This window comes from Perna viridis, chromosome 8 (assembly GCF_037379345.1).
Source record: "Perna viridis isolate PV_CMFRI_1.1 ecotype Kerala chromosome 8, ASM3737934v1, whole genome shotgun sequence".
NCBI lineage: Eukaryota > Metazoa > Mollusca > Bivalvia > Mytilida > Mytilidae > Perna > Perna viridis.
In genome coordinates this window covers 11,210,646-11,233,656 of record NC_142452.1, presented here as the reverse complement: position 1 = coordinate 11,233,656, position 23,011 = coordinate 11,210,646, and the positions used below count along the sequence as shown (strand labels likewise).

Below are 23,011 nucleotides of genomic sequence, written 5' to 3'. Positions count from 1 at the left end.
TTATAAGGGGAAACATTTTATTACAAAAATATTACATTGATTCAGTCATTCATATAACTGTGATTACATGAGACTTGAACATGTAAAATGTAAGTTAATCAGCTGTTAGTTAGATTTACAATCAATAAGACAGATTCAAACATGTACAGCATGTGACACTGGTTATCTAGGTAAAATCACACGACAGTTGCCACGAAAAATAAGTCTGGTTACATGTATATAACTACCGGGTATATTGTATAGTTTCCAATTCATTTCGTTCTGTTCAACAGACCGTACATAGCACCATTTTATGATTCACTATTCATTTTTTGTTCTACGATGATACAACCTGTTACCGCAGTTTTAAATACTTGTATAGCAATACTTCTATAGAAGGCATCGACGACCAGAAAAAAATATCATTTTGCAAATGTCTGACCTAATAATGTCATCAAACATTCATCTTATGCTTCTGTTTGATTCAAAATCTGAGTTGTGAAGATGTTGGAATTGGCCTAGAAATTTGCACTGTTATTGCAATCTGTAAATGGTTCCAATTATCAAGAATTCTCATGTTGTTCCAGAAACTCAGTCAATGTAGCATTGTCTATTGGGATCATCAAATGTTCTATTCCATCATAACTCTGTAAAATAAAGTTTACAAAATACACAAACTGTCCGCATACAACTGAAAGACATGCCTTTCTTGTACCTACAAATATTTCTTAGTGTGATTATTGTAAAAAAAAATTAAATGATGTCCTTCCTTCACAGCTGATGTTGTTATTCTACCTTTGGTGAGTCTGTTCAAGCAAGAAATATTAACATGTTGAGGTGATCAATAGATAAATTACTTGGATAAAGTACAAGAAAATTTACAGTAATTTTATCATCTCAGAAAAAACAAGTTAAGTCAATAGGGGCAGCAGTATACAATCTCTACAAACATTCTAATTTACTTTAATAATAACAACCTACTTAACACACCTTTTTGCTCTTGATGAGTTTATGATCTTTAAATTCTACGAGCTGAGCACGTAACGTCAGGTCACTATTGACAAGGAAAGCTTCTCTACATCTCTGGTACAGGTCCTGTATAGACATACCTACAATATAATAATAAGACGATGAAAACAGGGTCTAATCAGGAGAAACTAGTGATAGCCTTCACATGGACATCATTGTTTAACCAAAACACTGACCACACTAGAAACATCTTGGTTCCTGGGAGACACAGATCATGCCCATGCACTTAGGTAACACAAACAATTAACAACTTTTCATTACGCTGCTAAGTAGATTTTACATCAATCCTAAATTAACAAATGCATGAAGCTGTGCAAAAAATTCTAAATAACCCCCATTTGATTAAAAAATTTCTGTATCTCAATAAATTAAAGGGAGCTGCTCACAATGAATATATCCTTTTACCCAAAAGTTGAATTGTAATTGGTGGCAGTGTACTTTTAAATTATTGTGGCATAATTTAAAAGCATCCCTTTTTTATGAAATACTTCCATAACTGGCAAATGAAAAATCAGAATTTTTCAAAATATTAAAGCGAGCATGTGAAAAAAAAATGCACAGATGAGGATAAAACAATATGTCCACCAATTTTTAGTTGCAAAGTTAAAAAAATACCTATGAAGTAACTTCCTATAAATAAATGTTAAATTACAATAATTTTGTTACATTTCAATGGATAAAAAAAATGTTGACACGCCCCTATTCAGTTAAATTCAGAGCTACTTTTTTCATGTTTAAAGATAAAAATATGTTTTAAAATTAATTTATAAGAATTGACTATGATAAATATTTTATCTATTGAAAAATAACATAAGCTTTCCATGTGCATATTTTGTTTATTGCACTTCGCACAATAAACAATATGCACATGGATAATTTATGTTATTTTTCAATAGACAAAATTTTTATCAATTCTTAATTAAAACTGCATACTAGTAAAAACTGTTCTATCTTAATGCCAGGGTTAACCTTACATTAATATGTTTGCAAGTCATTATCTTAGTCGTCTAAGTAACTAAAAAAATTATAGTAAATAAATATTAGTGAATAAGGGAGTGTCCAAACAAAAACAAGGCAGCTTTATTTTCTAAGCCATCTATTGTGGCTTTTTAAAATTGGACATACATATGATATAAACATTACATTGGAACAAAGAATTCAGTGGTATTATATTTACCATGTGCCAAACAAATCATAACAAATGCCTGATTTCTACTTGGATAATCTCATAAATTGTAAAGTATTCATTAAACCAAAAATAATGCACATCATGGACATTTTTTTTTAAACTCAGCATGAAGAAAGTCTCTTAATTATTGCAAAATAAGACAATGAAGAAAATCTTCACAATTTCATTTTAATGGTGGTAGACCAACAATAATCTTTTTAGGTCCTTGGTCTCCTGAAACCACTGGACTCACTTACCTATGTAAGTACTGTTATCTTTATTCTCCAATTGGTGTTTGGAGAGTAATATAAATATATTTTTAGCATTTGGAGTCAAACTTTTCATTACATGTGTCATTGAGCTAAGAGCTAAGGAACCAGATTGTTGAACCAGTAAAGAGTTTTCATATGATGTTTCGTCAGTGTACGGTAGATATGTGGTTACATCATACCACAACCAGTTGAATCTACTGCATTTACTTTGGTCCCAAACTGAAGTAAAAATAAAGTTTTTTTAGTTTAATACATTTCAAATAGATGACCCATACACATTGGCTATAGCTTGGTGTTTTACCTATGTTAATAAGTAAACAATATCACTTATAATGATGTTATCAATAAACTGTACAGTTTACAGTGAAAGTGAACTTTCAAGGGAGAACAAAATCCTGGTCACATAGACAGGTTAATTGAACACATAATGCAGGAGTATTTTATTCATATTATTATATAGTTAGCAGTGATTTACCAAATGTTCCAAGGGGAAAAAAACTGGATAATTCACACTGTGAAATTTAAATATATATATTAGGTAATTTCACTGTCAGACTTTCTCCCACCAAAATGTCACAACACGAATATCAATATATATCTGCCTTCACAAAATTTAAATTTCATGTTGAAAATAGCAATGAATAATATTGAGGAAATCTATATAATTTAGGTTAACCAACTGTTTATTGTGCATAACCAAAATATGACCACTAGTGCCAAGAACACATCAAAATTTAACTAGTTAAATCTAGGCGTTCTTCAGCACTCGTGATGATATTTTGGTTATTCACTCTTTCCAATTAATTATCCTATTAATATTTTAAGGCAGGTTATTGCTGAGTACAGGAGATTGCTAGGACAGGATAGACTGCAATATTCATCATACACAATTAGCTAGAATGAGTTACGAATAAGAGATACCAGAACATACTGTGAAAGTACTCATAATCATGGGTAATTTTTTAGATTTAGGGGAAAAGCAAAAGTTCATGGATTCTTGAATTCGTGGTTTTGATGATCCTGTCATACAATTTAAAATAAATAATCTTTTTCGCTGAGAACTAAATTTCGTCGTTTACCTTACCCACGAAAATTGGTACCCCATGAACAATAGTACTTTCACAGTAGTTGCTTTGAACTGGTCTATTCATTTCCTTGTAACCTCCTTACATGAATGAAATCTGACAACCACTTATTCTATAAAATATTGAGAAAGTTGGATGACAAATACTTCATGAAACCTACATAAAATAGGTTTCTTAAGTACAGGCTAACAAAACATTCATGCCAATAATGAAAAAGACAGGAAGTCAAAAATTTGTCTTCTAGCAAAATCACACGGACACATGACAAGACATATTATATGAAACTGACACGGTGTTGATTCACTTAATAATACAATATCAAACAGAAGACATACATTCTCGGAATTTTAAATTTACAAAGACATTACATCCTAAGACATTACTTACTGAGTGAGGCATTGATATGGTCTATTGATGCTACAACATGAAACCCCCTGATCTGCCCCAAAAGACTGAGTATATTTTGGGTTTTCTCTCCTCTTAACATCATCCCATCTATATTGTTTATCACTAAATAAAAATCTCTGTATTCTGAAAAAAAAATTGAAAAATATATATAAACCAAACCTCATAGGGACTAGTTATCAAGTTCAAATATTCTGGTTAAACAAACTATACCAAGTCTTCATAGTATGTGAACAGTTTCTTTCTTTCAGTCATCAAGCTGAAAACCTCCACAACTTCTATTAGTATATATCTTATTTGAATGTATTTGTGTTTCATACTTAAGTATATCTAAAGGTAACACAAGTTAAAATTGGACTTCTTTTTAAAAAATAGTGTATTTCATCCTAAAATCTGTTGCTACAAGATTAAAGTCATCACTAAATTAGTTTTATGGTTGTCGTCATGAATTCATGGATTGTTATAATGTATCCATCTGCACAATGCAAACTGATTTGTTCACCATGTCACAATTTGCCCTCTTTTGTCTACCCTGAAGGCTGTGTTCAAGGATTCTACTTTCCCATCATATTATGTTCTACTTTCCTTCGACAAGTACATAAATTGAATATTCAAAAGGTTACATTTTTATGAGTAATTCAATGGATGTTTAAAGAAAAGCAGAAGATGCTTACCCTACCGGTGCACCTGATCCATGTATATCCATTTTTTAATGGAGTCCCGGTTGCTCATTTTCTTTTGTTTCTATATGTATGTTATTTCGATTATTTCATGTTCTTTGTTCTATTTTCTTGGTCCAATTGTTGTCCCTAGATTTTATTCTTTTTGATTATGGTTCCAATTCTGGTTCCCTTGATTTACCATTCACTCATTTAAAGTAAATAAGAAAAATGAAGAATGCAAGTAATTAAATTGTACCGTACCTTTTGATTCAAACTCAGATTTGATGAAATCTACTTGATCTAAAGGGCTTTTAAAACTAACACCTTTTTCTAAAATTTCATCGGTGATTGAATTGAGTATCTGAAAGAAGAAAACAGACCAAAAATTACAGTAAAGTGATACACAATACAACACTTCACAATTTTCTTCTGACTATTTAAGATAATAGATTTATAGTATTGTTGCAATGCACAGTCAAGCATATTGAAATGAAAACATTTTCACATTTTACGTGTGTAACGATAGTACATGTACATGTATCTTGATTTGAAAAAAAAATGTATAACTGAAACATTAGACCCTTTCGTGATAAGTTGATATGCAGGACTTACACTTCTGCCAGGTAGTGCTTGAGTAGAACAAAAGAGTTTTCCTCCCAGAAGTGTATATTGGGCATGCTCCATGCATGCTTATAGACTACCCTAAAGATTGGGGCTATTTCTTAGCACATGTTTTATACTAAGATCAACATACATGTTTAACAGTAAGACTAGGGAAATACCCATTGACAACTACATGAGACAGTTCTGATAACATGGTCTTTCTAAAATCCTCCATTAATGTTCTCTTTGACCCTAAACCATGTAGCAGGATGTTGAAATTATTGCTGAAAAAAGAAAAAATACTGTTTTACATGAGTAATATACAGGTATGTGCACAAACAACAAAATATACATTCACTGAAAATTATACATTCTTAATATCTATTTTACTGTGGTTTAATTTTATCAGGTGGGTATAGCTAAATTTGAGTAAGATCGGAACAAAGATATTTAGTTAGCTACTTGAATTCATGGCTTATGGGGCAATAAAATGATGGTTTTTTTTGCATTTTTTCTTTAAATTATTGGCAAAGTTATTTGCACACTATTAAAATAAAAAAATTGTTATGCATTAATTTTTTTTTTAGAAATATGTTTCAACACCCTGATAATCAACACAGATATCATCACCCTACAAATGTATCATACATGTAAACATATCATACACATAGACATGTATGATACAGCTGTAAGTGGAATGATGACTTACATTTTCTTCAATACAGTAACTTAAAAGTTCTTTCAAATGAAAAATTCAGACACCATTGCTATGTTTATGATAAACAGAGGTAGCAAACCCCCAGTTTACCCCATGCCACTTTTATGACAACCCTTGCTAGTGGAAAGATGAAAAAGGCCAAGAATACCTAATGTAATATTCTAAGTCTTTTGAGTAGATTTTCATCCACGGATATCATTGTTTGTAGAATTCTTGATTTTGTGATTCAATGTCATCCCCCCCCCCAAAAAAAAAATAAAAACATGAAATGAAGTATCCCACAAATTTGTAAATGGAACCACAGTGACAGACTGACAGCAAACTCTAAAATTTATTATCATTATTCCCTCATCTTTAATGAAAGGAAGAAAACTGATATATAGATTCAGCAAAAAATATTCATTGCAAAAAAGCAAAAAAAACATTTTTGAGATTTTTAAAGGTAACCAGATAAGGAAACACTGATTTTCATATTTATGGAACACAAGCCATTTTTGGCAAGTTTTTTTGCCAAGGGACATATCCCACTTACACACAACGACCTGCTTGGCAGTCTTATTTCTTGGAAACTTGAACTGTTTACACTTAGGTAAGTACCTGAATGGTGTACCTGAATAAGTTATGAAAACGTATTCAAGTACTTACCATGGCTCTAATAAACTGAACATTTGAATTTGAAGTCTACTGCTGTCCATTACTCAAATTTGACAGTAAACCAGACTGTTGAATTTCAAAAATGTAGAAAGTGACTTTGCTTAAAATTTCAGCAAAAAAAAAAAAAAAAAAGTCAAAATCATGAATATATGAAAAAAGGACTATTGATCATGTTGATATCTCACTTATTGCCTTAAAGTTATAGCATACATTCATATAAAAAATTACACAACACAAAAATAAATCTATGATAAGATGGATAGACAAGCACATTATAATCTAAATGCCTCATTTTTTCTGCCTCAGAGGGCATCATATGATATATGATTCGTACCACATTTGAAACATCCACTGATTGAATAGACTCCTGTGTTCTGCATACATTTGTGTGCATTGTGAGGTATGACTAGAGGGGATTTTACTGAGAAGCTGGGACAGTGTCTCTTGGTCCATCTTTGCTGTACCAAGTTTGGCAAGTGTCCTGTCTGAAGTAACCCCTGGTCCATCAGAGTGTAAGTCAAAATAATCCTGTACCATTGAAGGCTATAGTAGAAATTGTTAAAAATTCACTTTCAGAGAGATAAGTAAACACTATTTATTCATCTCATCATTTCACATACAGGTGCCTTAAATAGAAAATCATGGAAAAGAATAAAAACATTAACAACTAGAGGTTGTTTTTTTTGCAAAAGCAGCCATTTTTTTTCTTGGATAAAAATTCCTAATGCTCATACCTAAGGAACAATCATATCAATTCTTATTAAACTCTGTCCAGTATTTTCTGAAGAGAAATTTTTTTTTAAAGTACTATCATTAAAAATAGCGAAAAAAAAACATGGAAAAAAGGCAATAACTCCAAAATGGCTAAACAAATTAACACAATAAACAGCTGCGCTAAGAGTGCAAGATACGCCGGCCGTAAGAATAGCTGATGGTATAAATTTTAGAAAACAATAACCTGATTTCTGATTACCAAAAAATTAGTCTGTATATATAGTGAGCAAAGTCTTTTCTTCATTTATTCAAAAAGTATAAATGATCTTACAACTGTTTGACATGATGAAAGTATACAATAGCACTTAAAAGGGATTCTTTGTTTTTGAACTAGATAAAACTACAATAAACTACAGAATTGAAAACTGGACAAATAATTCATTATGTAATAATATTATTATGAGGTAAGACCTACAGTTAACAGTACAATTCCTTCTACTTCTACTGTAAGGAAGTTCATATTGCCTTGTGGTCAGAATAATTAGTTTCTAGGGTACCACTCTGATAATTGTCAGTATTCATAAAAATCAAATCTATTGTAGAAATGAAGTCGTTTCATGGCCCCAATATAATACAGCTTTTCAAAACTGTAAGTAAGCAGCAATCTTATGTTGTGGTAATTACATCAGATTTGACAACAATATAGATTTTTAAGTGAATAAAGTTCCGTAACTCTGGAACGACAAATAAAAAATTCCTCAAAATCAAAAGGGAGCTTTCTTCCGTTAATATTAATATTGCGCTAAAATTTCATTTGAATCCGTAAAAGCAAATTTGAGATATCACGCAACGTGTGAATGGACGGACAGAAGGATGGACGACACGACTACACGGCAGACAACGGTATACCATAATACATCCCGTCTATATAGACGGGCATATAAAAATTTGACTACAAAGAAATCACATCATGCATCATTTTTAATCCCATGTCATATGTTGGCTAATCCTAACAATTTTTGAGATACATGTGAGAAACATCTGACTGACCCCTATGTTCTATTTTAGTAAAGACAGCAATATTTTCTGATAGATAAAAATTCCCCACATCACAATAAACTATGCACAATAAACTAAGGAACATTCATACAAAGTTTGGGCCTGATTAGTCACATAGTTTCAGAGGAGATAAGACTTGAAAAATTGTTAACTACGACAAAGAGAGATACCAAGTGATGGCATGAGCTAATAACAAGTTTACCTTTATCTTATTCCTGCTTCTTCTGTTTCAGTAAGGGTAAATGTGTAAGATTTATCAAAGATGAATGTAGGATGTTTTGAAGAAATATGCGAAAAACTTCTGACTGACCCCTAATTTTTTGTTAATGGTTCCCATGTTTTTGGACAGATCATTAATCACCACAAAAATTCTAGACAAAATATCCAAAGGAATATGCATAACAAGTTTGGTTAAAATTAGTTGAGTAGTTTGAAAAGTTTTTAGAAAAATTGTTAACAACGACTGATGGCAAAGATGATGGGAAACGGAGACACTGTACATTAGTGTACAAGTCATTGGCAAAAGCAATAAACCAATAATATTAGCATTTCCTCCAAAAGATGCTGAGAAATCTAACAAAAATTTCCACTATGCATCAACTTAAAAATTATCAAGAAGATCAGTAAACAGCAGGGGCTGCTCTGGCTTCCAAAATTCTGTTGCCAGAAAAATCGCCAGCTGCCATTTTTTGTCGCCATTTTTCAGAAATTAGAGCCAAAGGGTGCCAAAAAAAATCATACTTTTTTTTTAAAAAAAAGTATACGTCCACTGATGAATTATCTTTCTCAATTCATCAAAATAAACTCTCCATTCATGACATACATGTACATGTACCCAAAGATTCACTCTTGATGAATGTTTAAAGCATATTTTTTGCTCTAGTCACTTTCATATGCATAAAATAATTAAGTACTACACCAGAAACAGGTATTTTACTTCTATCAAAGACTTTATATTACTATTCTCATGTAATCAATGATTCTGAAACATGTTCACCTTTGTCCTTTATGGTCTAATTTATCTAATACAATATAATTTTTTTTTCAACTAACTTTTTTTCAAGTGATAAAATTTCTATCAAACTACATTTTGTACCATGGACCATTATCTGTGTCCCTGTTTAATTAACTTGGTATCTGAATAGCATTTCTTTAACTAGATTTTGGGAATCCCTATTCTATTTGTTTACCGATTTTCCCGCCAAAAAAGTCACATGGCAAAAGTGTAAACAAATGTCATCCATTTTCTTTTACCAATTCTTTTATTTCGAAGTATTTAGACACTTCCTGGTGGGATAATCATTGCTAATTGGATTTAATTTATTCTGTTATTAGGTAAGTCTGTTTCTGAATGTATTACATGGTTTAACAGGGCAGTGAAACTTGTGTGTAGCCACGTGCACATGGCCTTAATTGTGTTTACCTTTGACCAGATGATGAGAATTTTGATTGGCTCAATAATATATTTACATTTGATAGACACCTCCCATAAGGATATTGTCAGTCACAGTCGCCTGGTCTAAATACTTTTACATGTTAATTGCCTTCAGTCGTGAATTGGTTATGGTCAATTAACTCAGACCAGGTGTCATTACAAAATTAGAGAGAATATCCTTTGCTGATTAACTTCCTGTCAGTTTTAATATACAAAACCTAGGCGCCAAGAAAATCGCCAACTGGCTATTTTTGTCGCCAGATGAAATAAAAAATCGCAAACTGCGATATTGGCGAAGCCCAGCGCGACCCAATGTAAACAGGAAGGAGATAAGGAACAAATCTGAAAAGTGGAGACATGGTACAAGTCATCATGAATAAATAATAAACCAAATTTCTAAGAATTCCCTCCAATAGAAACTACAATATCTGCTACAGAAAAATGCAACAGACAGATGGATAAGTAGATTGTAATAGCCCTCACTCTAATGAGATGGGAAACAATAATTAAGTCAAGTTTAAATTTGTTTGAGAAAAAATGTCTAAGTCAAGTTGGAATATATCGACTTTTGTAAAATGGCAGGATACGATCACAATAACTTTCTTTTGATAAACAAAATACAAAACAAAATAAACCAATTCATACATAAAATTCTTATTTAGTGAACTTTTCACTTTGCACTTTTAATTTTTCATTTTACTAAACCTTTTTGAAAGATCACAACCTTAAAAAGGTCAATATTTCCATTCTGCGTAACAGAGGTTGCACTATATTTATTCAGCATATATTTGGTTATTCTTAACTTCCTGGTCTTACCATATCCATTGCGTCTTCTTGTTGCCGTCTGCTTCTTTTGATACTGGATGGTGTTTTGCCACCAGATGGTGTTTTTGGAGTTGCAGATCTACTGCCTCCAGAGGGTGTTTTAGGTGTTCTAGAACCACCAGGAGTTTTTCGTGCTGATTCATCACTATCATAATCATCATCTTCACTGTCACCAGAGGAAAAACTCTCATCCGAATCAGATCCTGTAATCAAATGGTAGTGTAAACATAGTGAAGTCAGCTAATAAAGCTGCTTCAACAAATGTATATTCTAAAATCATTTTTGTAGATGTTTTGAAAGTATGAAATGTTTCAACATAATTTTAATTGATATTTCATAGTTTGAGGTTTCTGCAACAATCTCTTGAAAACTACTTCGAGTAATTTTTCAGTACCTACCAAATTATCAGAGAAAATATAATATAGCAGAAATCATTAATAACTATGTAAAAAATACAAAGTTTGTTAACAAATTCATTGCTTTACACTTCCCAGTGACTTTGCCTAATCTAACCTTCTAATTGTCGTTGTCTCAGTCTGTAGGGTGTTGTAGCCTCTGGTCTCTTGGTTTTACCTCTTTTTTTCACAGGTGTCTTTTTGTCTATTCAAAAAAAAATATTATACATTACATGAGATTAAAAAAAGTAACATGTACATTTATGGATCACCAAAACTACTGCATCAAAACAAAATAATGTGATAGGTAAGGTCCAAATATTTATGCCTATAGTTTCAGAAAAGATGAATTGTGAAGCCTACACTTGCCTTCCAATAATTTTTGTCAGTTTATTTATCAACAAGGCAACTTGTGCATGTTTGTAGAAGGTATAGGCTAAACAGTGTTTTCTTGTAGGGTTGTAATTCTGAGAAGCCACTGTAGCCTAATTATAAAGAAATAGTTGGCCTGTTTGTATAACTCCATCACTGATAAAATATGCCTTCATGAATCCTATAACTAGTAGTGATTGACAAGTAAACCATTCCTGTATTACTAAATATCCTCAAGTTCCTAAGGAAAGAAAGACAATCAATAATTTTTTTTTTTAAATTGATAGTAACTTCAATTAAGACCAATAAAAAATTTTGAGGCTCACATTCATGTGTATTTTATCCTAAAATTTTGAAGTCTAACAAACTAATTTAAAAGTATTAATTTTTGCAGTGGACAGAAAAATGTGAAAAATAATACCCACCAAAATGATTTCCAACACTATATCATGCTAATACAATTTTTCGTAATCGCAAAATTTCATACCCACAAATATGTCCACACGACAAAATCTGTAAAATTAGCAACTGCATAAATTACTACATTTACAATATTTGGAAGTATCTTTATCCCCTGTGGAGATTTCCATATCAACATACCCATGCTTGGTGTATCATTGTCATTCAAGTCCTTGGATTTCTTCAAAATAGATTTGGGTGTTCTGGACTCCGATGCTAAAAAGAAATTGAAATATTTTTTTTGCATCTTAATAGAATTTTACTTAGCCAATTCTTAGATAAAGTAGAAAGTTGTCTTAACCAATCAGGTTTTAAGGTAATTTATTGTCAGTTAATTTCTTAGAGGCATTTTGTATACATCTGCTTCAATTCCGAAGATATAAGACCAAACGAAAACTCTGCCTGCACAAGGCAGAAGTATTTGTCTGGATTTATTTCTAATCCCATTCTTAAAATTAACTCTGTTCCATTTGACTGGGTGCTTGTATTTTTACTTCTTTTTTTTTCTATTTTTTCTTTCACTTCTCTGCTCATGTCAAAATGCTTTGCACAGTTATTGTTCTTAGTAGAAATATTTGCCAAACCTGATGGAGTGAACTACTTTGGTCCAAAAATGGTGACATTTTTACATGTATAAACAATGAAAGATTTTTTCTTTCTGTAACCAAGATCATTTATCAGCGTAGTAAAAAGAGTGGATTAGTTCCTCTTAGAGGATAGATGTTATAGACAGATTTCACTGGTCCATAAACAAATACCATAGGGAAGATCGTTTCATCATCTTAAAAATCAAACTAATAGCCGGTATAAACTAATAAACAGCTGTATCAAATGCCTCACCCTTAGCAGCCATTTGACCTGATTTTTTCGGTGTCTTGAACTGGAACAAATCAGTACCAACTAGCCCATTCTCTTCTTCCAATGCTAAAAATTAAAGCATATTAAAAAACTTAAGGAGGTAGACCTGGGATAATGGACATAACTCTTGAAATCAGTGATATGTTTGTATCATATTCAATTTCACCAAAGCCTATCAAGCTTTCATTTGAAAAAGATTGAAATCAATCCAAGTTACATTGATGCTTACATGAGATACGAACATTCCAATGATTTCTAAATTGTGTCCCTTACCCTAGGTCCCCTACATGTATTTAAATGTTCTTTTTTTAAATGTTACCTTGTAAGAGTAACTGTTAAGTTCTTTCTTTTTGTGTTAATTACAAATTAATTTAGTGAAAAATATAAAAGAGAAAAGTATAAATTAAAAAACAAAATCTTTTAATAAAAATCTAACCAATTACTAGTATATTGTCATATAAAAGGATAGATTATACCACTTACACTGTCCATGATGTTACCCTAATCACTTTCATGTTCTTTAATAGTTATATGTCTTAGCATACCTGCCAACATTGAAAATGCCCTTGAAGATATTATGCATAAAGTAGAAAACGCCCTTGACCATTTTATGCATAAAGTATCCAAAAAACTATTATAGTGACCTTCGTATTAATTAAATTCATGGTTTCTAGCTTTTTTCATGATTTAATGCATTACTTATTTGAATGTGTGCTTTTAAATTGTGATCAATATTGCTCATTGAAATTTGAATTTTGGAGTTGTCTTTGGGAAATCTCCCTCAAATAGCAACACTTTGAAGGTATGCCATTGAACGGTACCTACAGTTGTATATTCATGCATTTCAGGATTAAAACATAAATCATAATGATCAATAGTGATGACATTTCTTTGTTCTAGACAGTTACAGAACCAATTTGTTTTATAATGAATTTACAGAAGTGAAAACTCAAGGTAAGGATTTAACCCCAGACCAATGATATGTTTTTCTAATGAGAGTCAATCAGATAAGATGATAACAAATTTATTTATGCATACAGATTAAAGAAAGATTAGTTCATCAAAAATACAACATGTGTGTGTGGATCCAGTTCCATCCCTAAAAATGTACAGAATGATGATCAGGCATTCATTGATAACCACATTGCAAATTTTCAATGTGAAAATTGCCATATACTCTGAACAATACAAGTACTATATAAATGTGTACGCTACATTTCAGTTTATCCAGCGTTGTTCAAAGAATTGTGTTTAAAGTTAGAAAAATACAAATTGAACAGCCAACTAATTACATCTTGAAAGAAAAACAAGCATGATGACAGTCTTTATCATATAAATTTATGACTGTAATCATTGGCACATTAACCTAATTCTGCAAGCCCACCAGCATTTTTACCAGCCACAACTGTCCAGCTGGTGGTCAATTTCAAAGACTGTGATGATCACTACATAAATATACTAAACTAAAGCAGGCTTGTTTAAACTAGGGAAGGTAGGTTATGTCACAGGTATTACTTTCAAATAAAAATTGTAACAGTTAAAAAAAAATGGTCATAGAAAGAAATACACAGAATGCTGTAAATAGGAAGTAGAAGCGCAACAGATCGGAAATTGCATCCAATATGGGACCCCATACTAAGTTGAGTTCTAAATATCTAGCCCCTGATAAAAATGTTACAAAAACATTATCCCCCCGAATGAAAATCACCATTCCATAGGTCATTAGCACGTTTATAACAAGGCCAAAAAAACAAAAAAAAATACTTTACTTGTAGGTGCTTTTAACTGGACTTCATTGTCTTCTTCACTAATGTCTGATGTGTCATCTCTCAGATCTTCTTTGTATGTTAGTTTTGATTTGCTGGTTGTACCCAATTCTCCTTTTTTACCTAAAAAAAGATACACATTGATTATTTTATGTCTAGCAATGTGGAACTATTTCTGGTTTACACTAAAGTAAGGTAATAAATATAGGCAGTACCTGTACGTTGTAGGCAGATAATAGAAACCCTTAAAAACAGGCTTTCAATTAAACTCTGTTTCAATACCACAAACTATGTTTTTAATATCCATTCATCAGTATTGGCCAGAATACATGGAATTCCCATTGGTAAAACTGGTAATACAACTGTAACTCAAAAAAAGGGAAACTCTGGAAAATATGATTAAAATGTACTATCATACCTATTTTTAAATATAATTGCTTGTTTTTAATCCTTATAGATTTTTTTTTTTTCTTTAAATAAGACAAAAAATCATTTTTCATCTTTCGAGGGCAATAACTCTTACAAGCCCTAGAGACTTTTGTAGGCCTTATAATAAGGATCAATAAAGCAATTGAAAAAAATTGGCCAAACAAAACGGTTTTGGAGATATAATATGCAAAAAACTACTGTCTGACCCGTATGTTCTATTTTTAGTAATGGCAGCCATGTTTTTTGATGGATCAAAAATCCCTACATCAGTTCTATACAAGACACCCCCAAGGAACATTCATACTAAGTTTAGTTCCATTTGGTAAAGTAGTGTCAGAGAAGATTCTTGAAAGGAATAACATTAAAAATGGCAAAATAACGTCGAAAAAGGGCAACAACTCCAATATGGCTTAACTGATTAAAATTAAAGTACCTTAGTGAGCGAGCTCACATACCCCACGCATACCTATGTTGGATTCTCAAGTAAATTTGTTTGTAAGAGAAATACATGTAGAAGGACCTGGATAAATAAAAAGGAATAAGAGTGTTTTTTAGGCTTTAGACCTTTATCTTCTAACTGAATTCTGTTACTCAGAACTCCAGACTGTGATTTCTTTCATTTAATCCAAAGTAAATATCATCGTAGCGGAACAAAACATACACTTGACCTGTAACATATCATGGTGAACTTATATACCAAAATCATGTCATAATCTGCAAGTGTTAAGAAAAGAAAGTCTGAAAAACTGTTATTTCTGTGAATTTAGCTAAGTTCAAGGCCCATAATTTTGGTAAAAATCATTGGAGCAGAACCAACTATGAACTTGTCCTGTAACTTATCATAGTGAACTTATATACCAAAAATCATGTCAATATCTGCAAGTGTTTAGAAATAAAAGTCTGGAAAACTGTTATTTCTCTGAATTCTGCTAAGTTTAAGGCCAGTAACTTTGGTAAAAATCATCAGAGCGGAACAAAGCATGAACTTGACCTGTAACTTATTATGGTGAATTTATATACCAAAAATTATGTCAATATCTGCAAGCGTTTAGAAAAAAAGTCCGGAAACTTTTTTTTCTGTGAAATTTGCTAAGTTCAAGGCCCTTAATTTCGATAATAATCATCAGAGGGGAACAAAAGTTAAACTTGACCTGTAACTTATCATGGTGAACTTATATACCAAAAATCATGTCAATATCTGCAAACATTTAGAAAAAAAGTCTGGAAAACTGATGATGGACTGACGGACGGACAGGTCAAAAACATTATACCCTTCGCAACTTCGTTGCAAGGGGTATAATAAATATTTGATCATTGATAGATCTCATCATGCCGAACACTTTTACCCACGTCAGAATATGGCTATACCTAATGGCTCTGAAGATATATGCAAAAAACTATTATTTGAAACCTATCTTTTATTTTTAGTAATGGCAGCCATGTTTTTGGATGGATCATAATTATAAAGACAACTTTTGTGCAAAATACCCCAAGGAACATTCATACTAAGTTTGGTTCCATTTGAGTAAAGTAGTGTCAGAGAAGATTCTTGAAAGGAATAACATTAAAAATAGCAACAAAAAAAAAACATCAAAAAAGGGCAAAAACTCCAACATGGCTTAACAGATAAAAATGAAAATTTGACCACAGATAGATCTCATCATGCTGAACACTTTTACCCACCATCAGAATTTGGCTAAACCTTACTGTTTTGGAGAAATACATGTATGCAAAAAACTAATGACTGACCATTACATTTGTTTCAGTGACAGCAGCCATGTTTTTGGACAGATCAAAAATCTAAACACAAGTTTTGTGCAAGATACCCTAAGGAACATCTGTACAAAATTTCATATAATTTCGACAGTAGTTTCAGGGGAGAAGATTTTTGAAAAATTGTAAATAGACAAGGACAATGGCAACGATGACAATGGACACCAAGTGATGGCAATAGCTCACATGGCCTTCTGCCAGGTGAGCTAAAAATTAGACAAGAGGTGATTCATGCAAGTCAAAAACCCATCAAATACAGTTTTATTTCTTGTTCAGAAACCACTATAGATCACGTAACCAATCTTAGTTTTTATTAGAGTGTTGCGCTTTTGAGATAAAATTAACATAGATTGAACATAAAATTAGCACTTTGCAAGAGTTATTGTTCTTGATTTGGTTTGATTTGGTTGATTTTAGTGAGATGTTTAACATATATTACAATATACTTTCCAAACACTACATTTACAATAGGGGTAGATATGAAAGAACCAGTACTACCAGTATCAAGGTCTAGCTATCGCTATCAGAAAAGCAGTTGAAAAACAATTACATACTGAGAAGTAATGTATAACGGCGGCAAGATCCAATCGGGGCATAATCTAGGCAGCGAAATGGAGATTTAAGGTGCCAAGAATTTTTAAAAATAGTTAAAAGCCGCCAGCTCGTGTCCTTTTAAGAGAACTGAAGTTGCTGTGAAATTTAACTAAAGAGAGATAACTCTAGCCCTTACAGATTATAAACAATCAGTGGCGGCAATTTTTGTAACGAAGAGAAAACTTGAATTGAAAGATGTTCACTTAATTTTTTCCAGTTCAAAGCAATCCATGGAATATTTCACCCCTTCTAGCTACTTGGATAATGGATAAAACTAGCAGAACTTACCACCAGCAAGTTGAATTAGAAAACAAATATATAAAAGAACTATTAAAATAATGAATCAATACAACCTGTAACCAACGAAGAAATAAACAAAGCAATTGCCACAATAAACCAAAAAAAAATCACCAGACTATAATTACATCACTATTGAGCACATTATACATGTATGTGGATGACAAAAACGGATAACCACTCTAACCAAAATTATCAACAGAATACTATCTGAGGGGGAAATATCAGAAAATTAAAAAAATAGGACCGTTGTCACCAATAATTAAGAACAAGGGCGATAATAATGACACCATCAAATACCATAGAATTACTGTACTACTAGTCATCAGCAAAATACTGGAAGCTATCATTTGAGACATGATACAACCACTGATTCATCAGGTAAGAAACCTAACACAACAGGGATTTACAAAGAGTTCCTCTCCAATAATGCTGCACTACAGGTCGAAGAGGCCCACTGTACCTTAGCTGATAAAAAGGGAAACGAATATCTTGTGCTTCTGGATGCTAAAACCGCCTTTGATAAAGTTGTACACTCCAACTTCCTCAGAAGGGTATACCACACAGGAATACAAAAAAAGACCTGAACAATTATAAAGAATTTGCACATTAACACAGCAAGCTGAATCAAACGGAATGGAAAACATCAGATGCATTCAAAATTAACATGGAAGTCCGCCGAGGAGGAATACTAAGCACTTTGTATCAACCCATTACTGGATCACTTTCAAAATACCAATCTTGGAATGAATATTGGTTATACCAACATCAAGAACACTGGGTGCACAGATGACGTGGCACTGTTACAGTACATCTCGCAGGAGAGTCTGATAAATACCTGGTATACCTCATACCTGGCATCCAATATTTATTGCTTATTGGCTCCTAATTAACAGGACCCCCATCCCCCAGCATCACCTGTATCCAATATACAAAGTAAGTGACTAATTAACTGAAAGGTTTATGGACTTATTGGTGATTTTACCTGTACAGTTAGTTACCACACACAGATGTTTTAAAACTGATATAAAAGTAGATAAGTTAAAAATTGTGTTAAAAGCAAGTTTTTTTTGTTATTTTCATATTTTACAAAATATTAAATATAAAACACGACAGTTTTTTTCTAAATGTTACTTGATTTAATATCAAATTTTGCATTTTAGTAAATATTGTTTTTACTGATTTAAAAAAAGCAAATTTTGAATAAACAATCACAGTGTGTATCAGGTTCCATAACATTATACTGACTTCTTTCCTACATATTTTGGTAACATTTCAAGGTCATTAGTTTTACTAATAAAAACATTTAATCTCTAGTTAAAATTAGAGTTTCATTAATTTTTTTTAATTTACTGTTTAATATTTACATGTATAACTGTGGAACTAATTAACTGTGTGTTCAAACTTCAGACTTGAAAACCTTACATTCTAAGATTAAGCCTTAAGGCCAGAATAATATACACCATATCTATTCTCTTTATATTGTTATATTTGGATGCTAAAATTTAACAAAAATCAAGAAAGAAAATCAGTTATTTACTTTTTATATAACAGATTTAAGATTTTTCATACCAGTTTTATTGCAACAAAAGAAACTGTTAAGATTATAAATACATGATTCAATCAACTAGTTGAAAATGTATGAAAAATTCAGATTCTGTTCTTTAATTGTAAAACATACATCCAGTGTTTTTGTAATTGATTTTTTCAACCGGAATGACAGGATGTGGAAAAGGTCATAAAACACCAAGCCAGACACTGATTACTCAGAATGAACCAGGTACATCTTAACACTGCAAAGACCGGTCTTAGTGCACTAAAACCATAAAAGTAGCACTAAGACCCATAAGATGGCATATTTTTGAAGTAAAAGTACTACCATAAGAAAGGTTATTTAAAAAAAACAAATACACCAAATTTAGTATAAAAACAGACATTGAATCATTAGATTTGTAGTTTTTGATGCTGAAATTTCCGGTACATGCCGACAATCACGTGTGTGATTTTGCAGTTTTTGTTGTTATTTATGAATAATCATAACACCGATTTTGAAAAAAAGCCTATACAAGAAATGTATAAAGAAACAGTATTAAGTCGTGTAATTTTTAATAGTGAAACAATATTCATTACATTAATAACATCTATGGCACAACTTAAAAGTCTTTTCTGTGTTCTATTTGTATGAGGTCTTTTACGTTGATTGGGTTTTTTAGGAAGTCTCTGGTATGTTAGCACTTTCAGTTTTCCAAATTAGGATTGAACAGCATTAGCATAATTCTTTTTGTCCAATAAAAATCTTTGGTACAGAGTTTCTTTCTCGTCGGCAGTTTTTGAGAACCAAATTTGATGTGTAACGGCATATCTTTTAAAATAACCAAATAGTTCATAATTTCCTGTACCAAACAGGATTCTTTTCAGGTCTCCTAAATGTAATGACTTTACAAGTGATGGAATTGGTTGTGGCTTCCAGTCCAATACCCATTTGAAAACGTGATTGATGGATTCACGATTGTTGTTGGTCCAAAGGCGGTCTTAAGTCAAGTTTACACATGGCTTGTTTACATAGTCCTTTAGTCTGTCTTTCAGTCTCCACACGAAGCAGTTTGTGAATTTTTGGTGGTCGGCTACAATTTCTTTTGTCTTTTGGTCAAATTCAAAGGTGTCGTCTGCTTTGGCTATACCACATGGACCGATTATTTTGTTTATTATGTCAGTCCGTTCTGTATCTTTTGTACCAAGGTTGTTCTTTAGATGATCAGCAACACTGTCTTTTAAATGTTTTGTGCATAATAATCAGGTGGCTCCTGGAAAGACACTGTCTACCGCTTTTGTCAGACCCTTTTCTTCGTCACTGCCTATTCTCAAGTCCATACAGTTGATAGTCCCTTATAGACGTGCCTTTATATGTGATAGGAATATACATGTATGATACGAGAGAAACCAACCCTCCCAATGAAGAAATAATTATTATTTCTTACTGTAAAAATGAAAAAATAAATCTATTTTCTAATTTCAAACATGATAAAAATTCAAAATGAAAATGACCATTTTTTAATTACCTTTCTAATGATAGTACTTTTACTTTGAAAAAATGCCATCTGATGGGTCTTAGTGCTACTTTTATGGTCTTAGTGCATTTTGGATGTTGAAAGTAAGCCAAAATCAGTGGCAGAGAATATTTGATGATTAGCTACTTTGAAGACTTCAGTCTTTGATTTTAATTGTTTTATTTAGAACATTTTGTGGATTTTTTTTTCAAACACTTGTGCTTGATTTTTATATGCATTACTATTATTACTATTATTGTATATTTTCTTTCTATAACCTACACATAAAACAAAACTTCATTCAGAAGTAAAGATGTGTGGTGTGACAAAATTGTAGCTATTACACTCAAAAGCAGTTCGCTTCAACGTCTCTAAAAAATGTGAAATTATATTCATTTCTTTTCAAATCTTTATTCTGAGTTAGATTTAACACGAAATAGGAGTATTTCAATTGATACTATGTTTTTCCAGCATAAAATTATTGTCAAAGCAAATATGTACCTTCATTGCAGATCTGATTATTATTGTATAGGGTGTTGCTCGTCAACAATTGAACACTAAAAGGTACCCTTGGGATTTTTTCACTCTGTGTTTCAGATGCAGTCTGTTTTCTTTATTTGGTAAAAAACATGCATACAGTAAGGGTATTTTGGTTGATACTTTGTTTTTTCATATGACATGATAAAACAAGTATAAATAGACATATTCGAAACGTGTTATAATACAAATTCTCTTCACAACCATCACTTTGTGTCCGTCGTCCGTCATTATTGGTAATTAATTTGAAATTTCAACATCATTACATTTTAACATTAAATCAATTTTCCATTTTTTTCCTGCATAAACAATTACTTGACTTGTTTTCCTTATTTGAATATACAAAGGTGAGATAAATCTTCATGGTTGACTGATCACAAGGCTAGACACTCTTTGTTTTACATAATAAAGAGAATACATAATATAAATACAAAGTTTAAAATAACTAATATTATGCAAATTCATACAAACCTGGAAAATAGTTAGAATACAGCCATGGCTCCGTTAATTATGAATGAACAAGTCTGGGTGCATTAATCCGTCTGTCGTACCTCACCCATTTTTGATTTATATATTTTTTGCAATTTCCATTAAAACATATCACGTCTCAATGGAAAATATATGTTTTCTATAATTATCATGATTACTCTATAATGTTTTGGAGGTATTCTTGGGTATTCTGGGGTATTTCTATGGACCCATTCATGGTGGTGGATGTGAAATAATGAAGAGCACCAACACACACTGCACAGAGCACTAGTACCCAATTGCACCTGTTGTACGCAGTTCAGTAACTTCGGTTCCTCTTTGAAGAAGGTTTTGACCCAGAGGTAAGATAAGGTAAGGATAAACATCATGATACGGTAAGATTTGTTTGGTTTTTTTTTTTTTTTGGTTTTTTTTCAAAATATAAATACATACAGAACATAAAACATACCACCTTTTTTCGCAACTCTATCATGTGCATCAACAATATGTTGAATGACATCTTCGTCCGCAACAAAACTGACAGAAACACACTTTCTACGAGGTCGATTACTCATTTTTTTTTTCAATTTCCCGCAATGGAGCTCTTTTAACAAGAAGATAAAAAGTTCAATTGGGCAACCTAAAAATGGTACTTAGTTTACCGACATTCCCGAAAAATATGAAGAAAATGGTTATTTCATATTGATATTTAAACTTTAAAAATAAATTAGAAAAACAGGGTTTGTGATTGAGTTCATGATAATCAAAATGGTCACTAAGTTCATAAGTGCAATCTAGAAATCAATTTTGCAGTTTCGCTTTGATGTTGTTATACTATCATTAGCAAAATAGTAATGATAGGGTTGAATCAGGGGACCCCTTTGGAACATAAAAAGATTTTGTTTTACCTCACACTGGTGTGTGAGGCCTGACCCTGGAACACATCTTTATTGAATTAAGCATGAAATTCAGGTGTAGCCTGACTCCTCCACATATCCTCCTGTAAATTGGATGCCGTCGAGGACTATGCAAGAAAATGGATGAAACGAGAACAAGACATTGATTCTCTGTCATAGTGGTTAAAGGCCGTGAGGTCTTTAATTTTGAAACGAATGAAAGTTTTAAGTTGGTCAATGAGTGCCAAGCTACATCAGTTTTCAAAGACCCCGATGTAGCAAAGACATTGTCTACTATACATGACAAATATGTTGTCGTACCAGCAGACAAAGCCCACAACAACACTGTTTTTTGTCTGCAAAACGTTTAATATCCAGTGTTTATTATCAGAGGTAGACGTAGAAAATAATAGCAGTGATAAGACCAACACTGCTACCACTCTCTCCAAAGAAGAGATTGTGGAAAACCATAAATCTGTGCTATCTTCTTTTGGTCTCTCTACCAAGGACGA

At 32.0% G+C, this 23,011-nt stretch overlaps 1 protein-coding gene across 2 annotated transcripts; it reads right to left on the bottom strand.

Moving 5' to 3' along the window:
- LOC148609315 (origin recognition complex subunit 2-like) lies at positions 1-22,214 on the bottom strand. Of its 2 annotated transcripts, none has more exons than XM_088541179.1 (13): positions 22,076-22,214; positions 14,462-14,581; positions 12,675-12,758; positions 11,976-12,050; positions 11,122-11,208; positions 10,600-10,811; positions 6,910-7,118; positions 5,355-5,487; positions 4,862-4,961; positions 3,921-4,064; positions 2,434-2,667; positions 970-1,088; positions 1-626 (listed from the first exon to the last, which is right to left on the bottom strand). In XM_088541179.1, the coding sequence occupies exons 1-13, from the start codon at positions 22,176-22,178 to the stop codon at positions 543-545; spliced, it is 1,704 nt and encodes a 567-aa protein (XP_088397305.1). In that variant the 5' UTR covers positions 22,179-22,214; the 3' UTR covers positions 1-542. The 2 variants fall into 2 exon arrangements, with proteins under 2 accessions (XP_088397305.1, XP_088397304.1); XM_088541178.1 differs by having other exon boundaries at positions 394-626; positions 22,073-22,214.
- Positions 22,215-23,011: the final 797 nt, after the last annotated feature.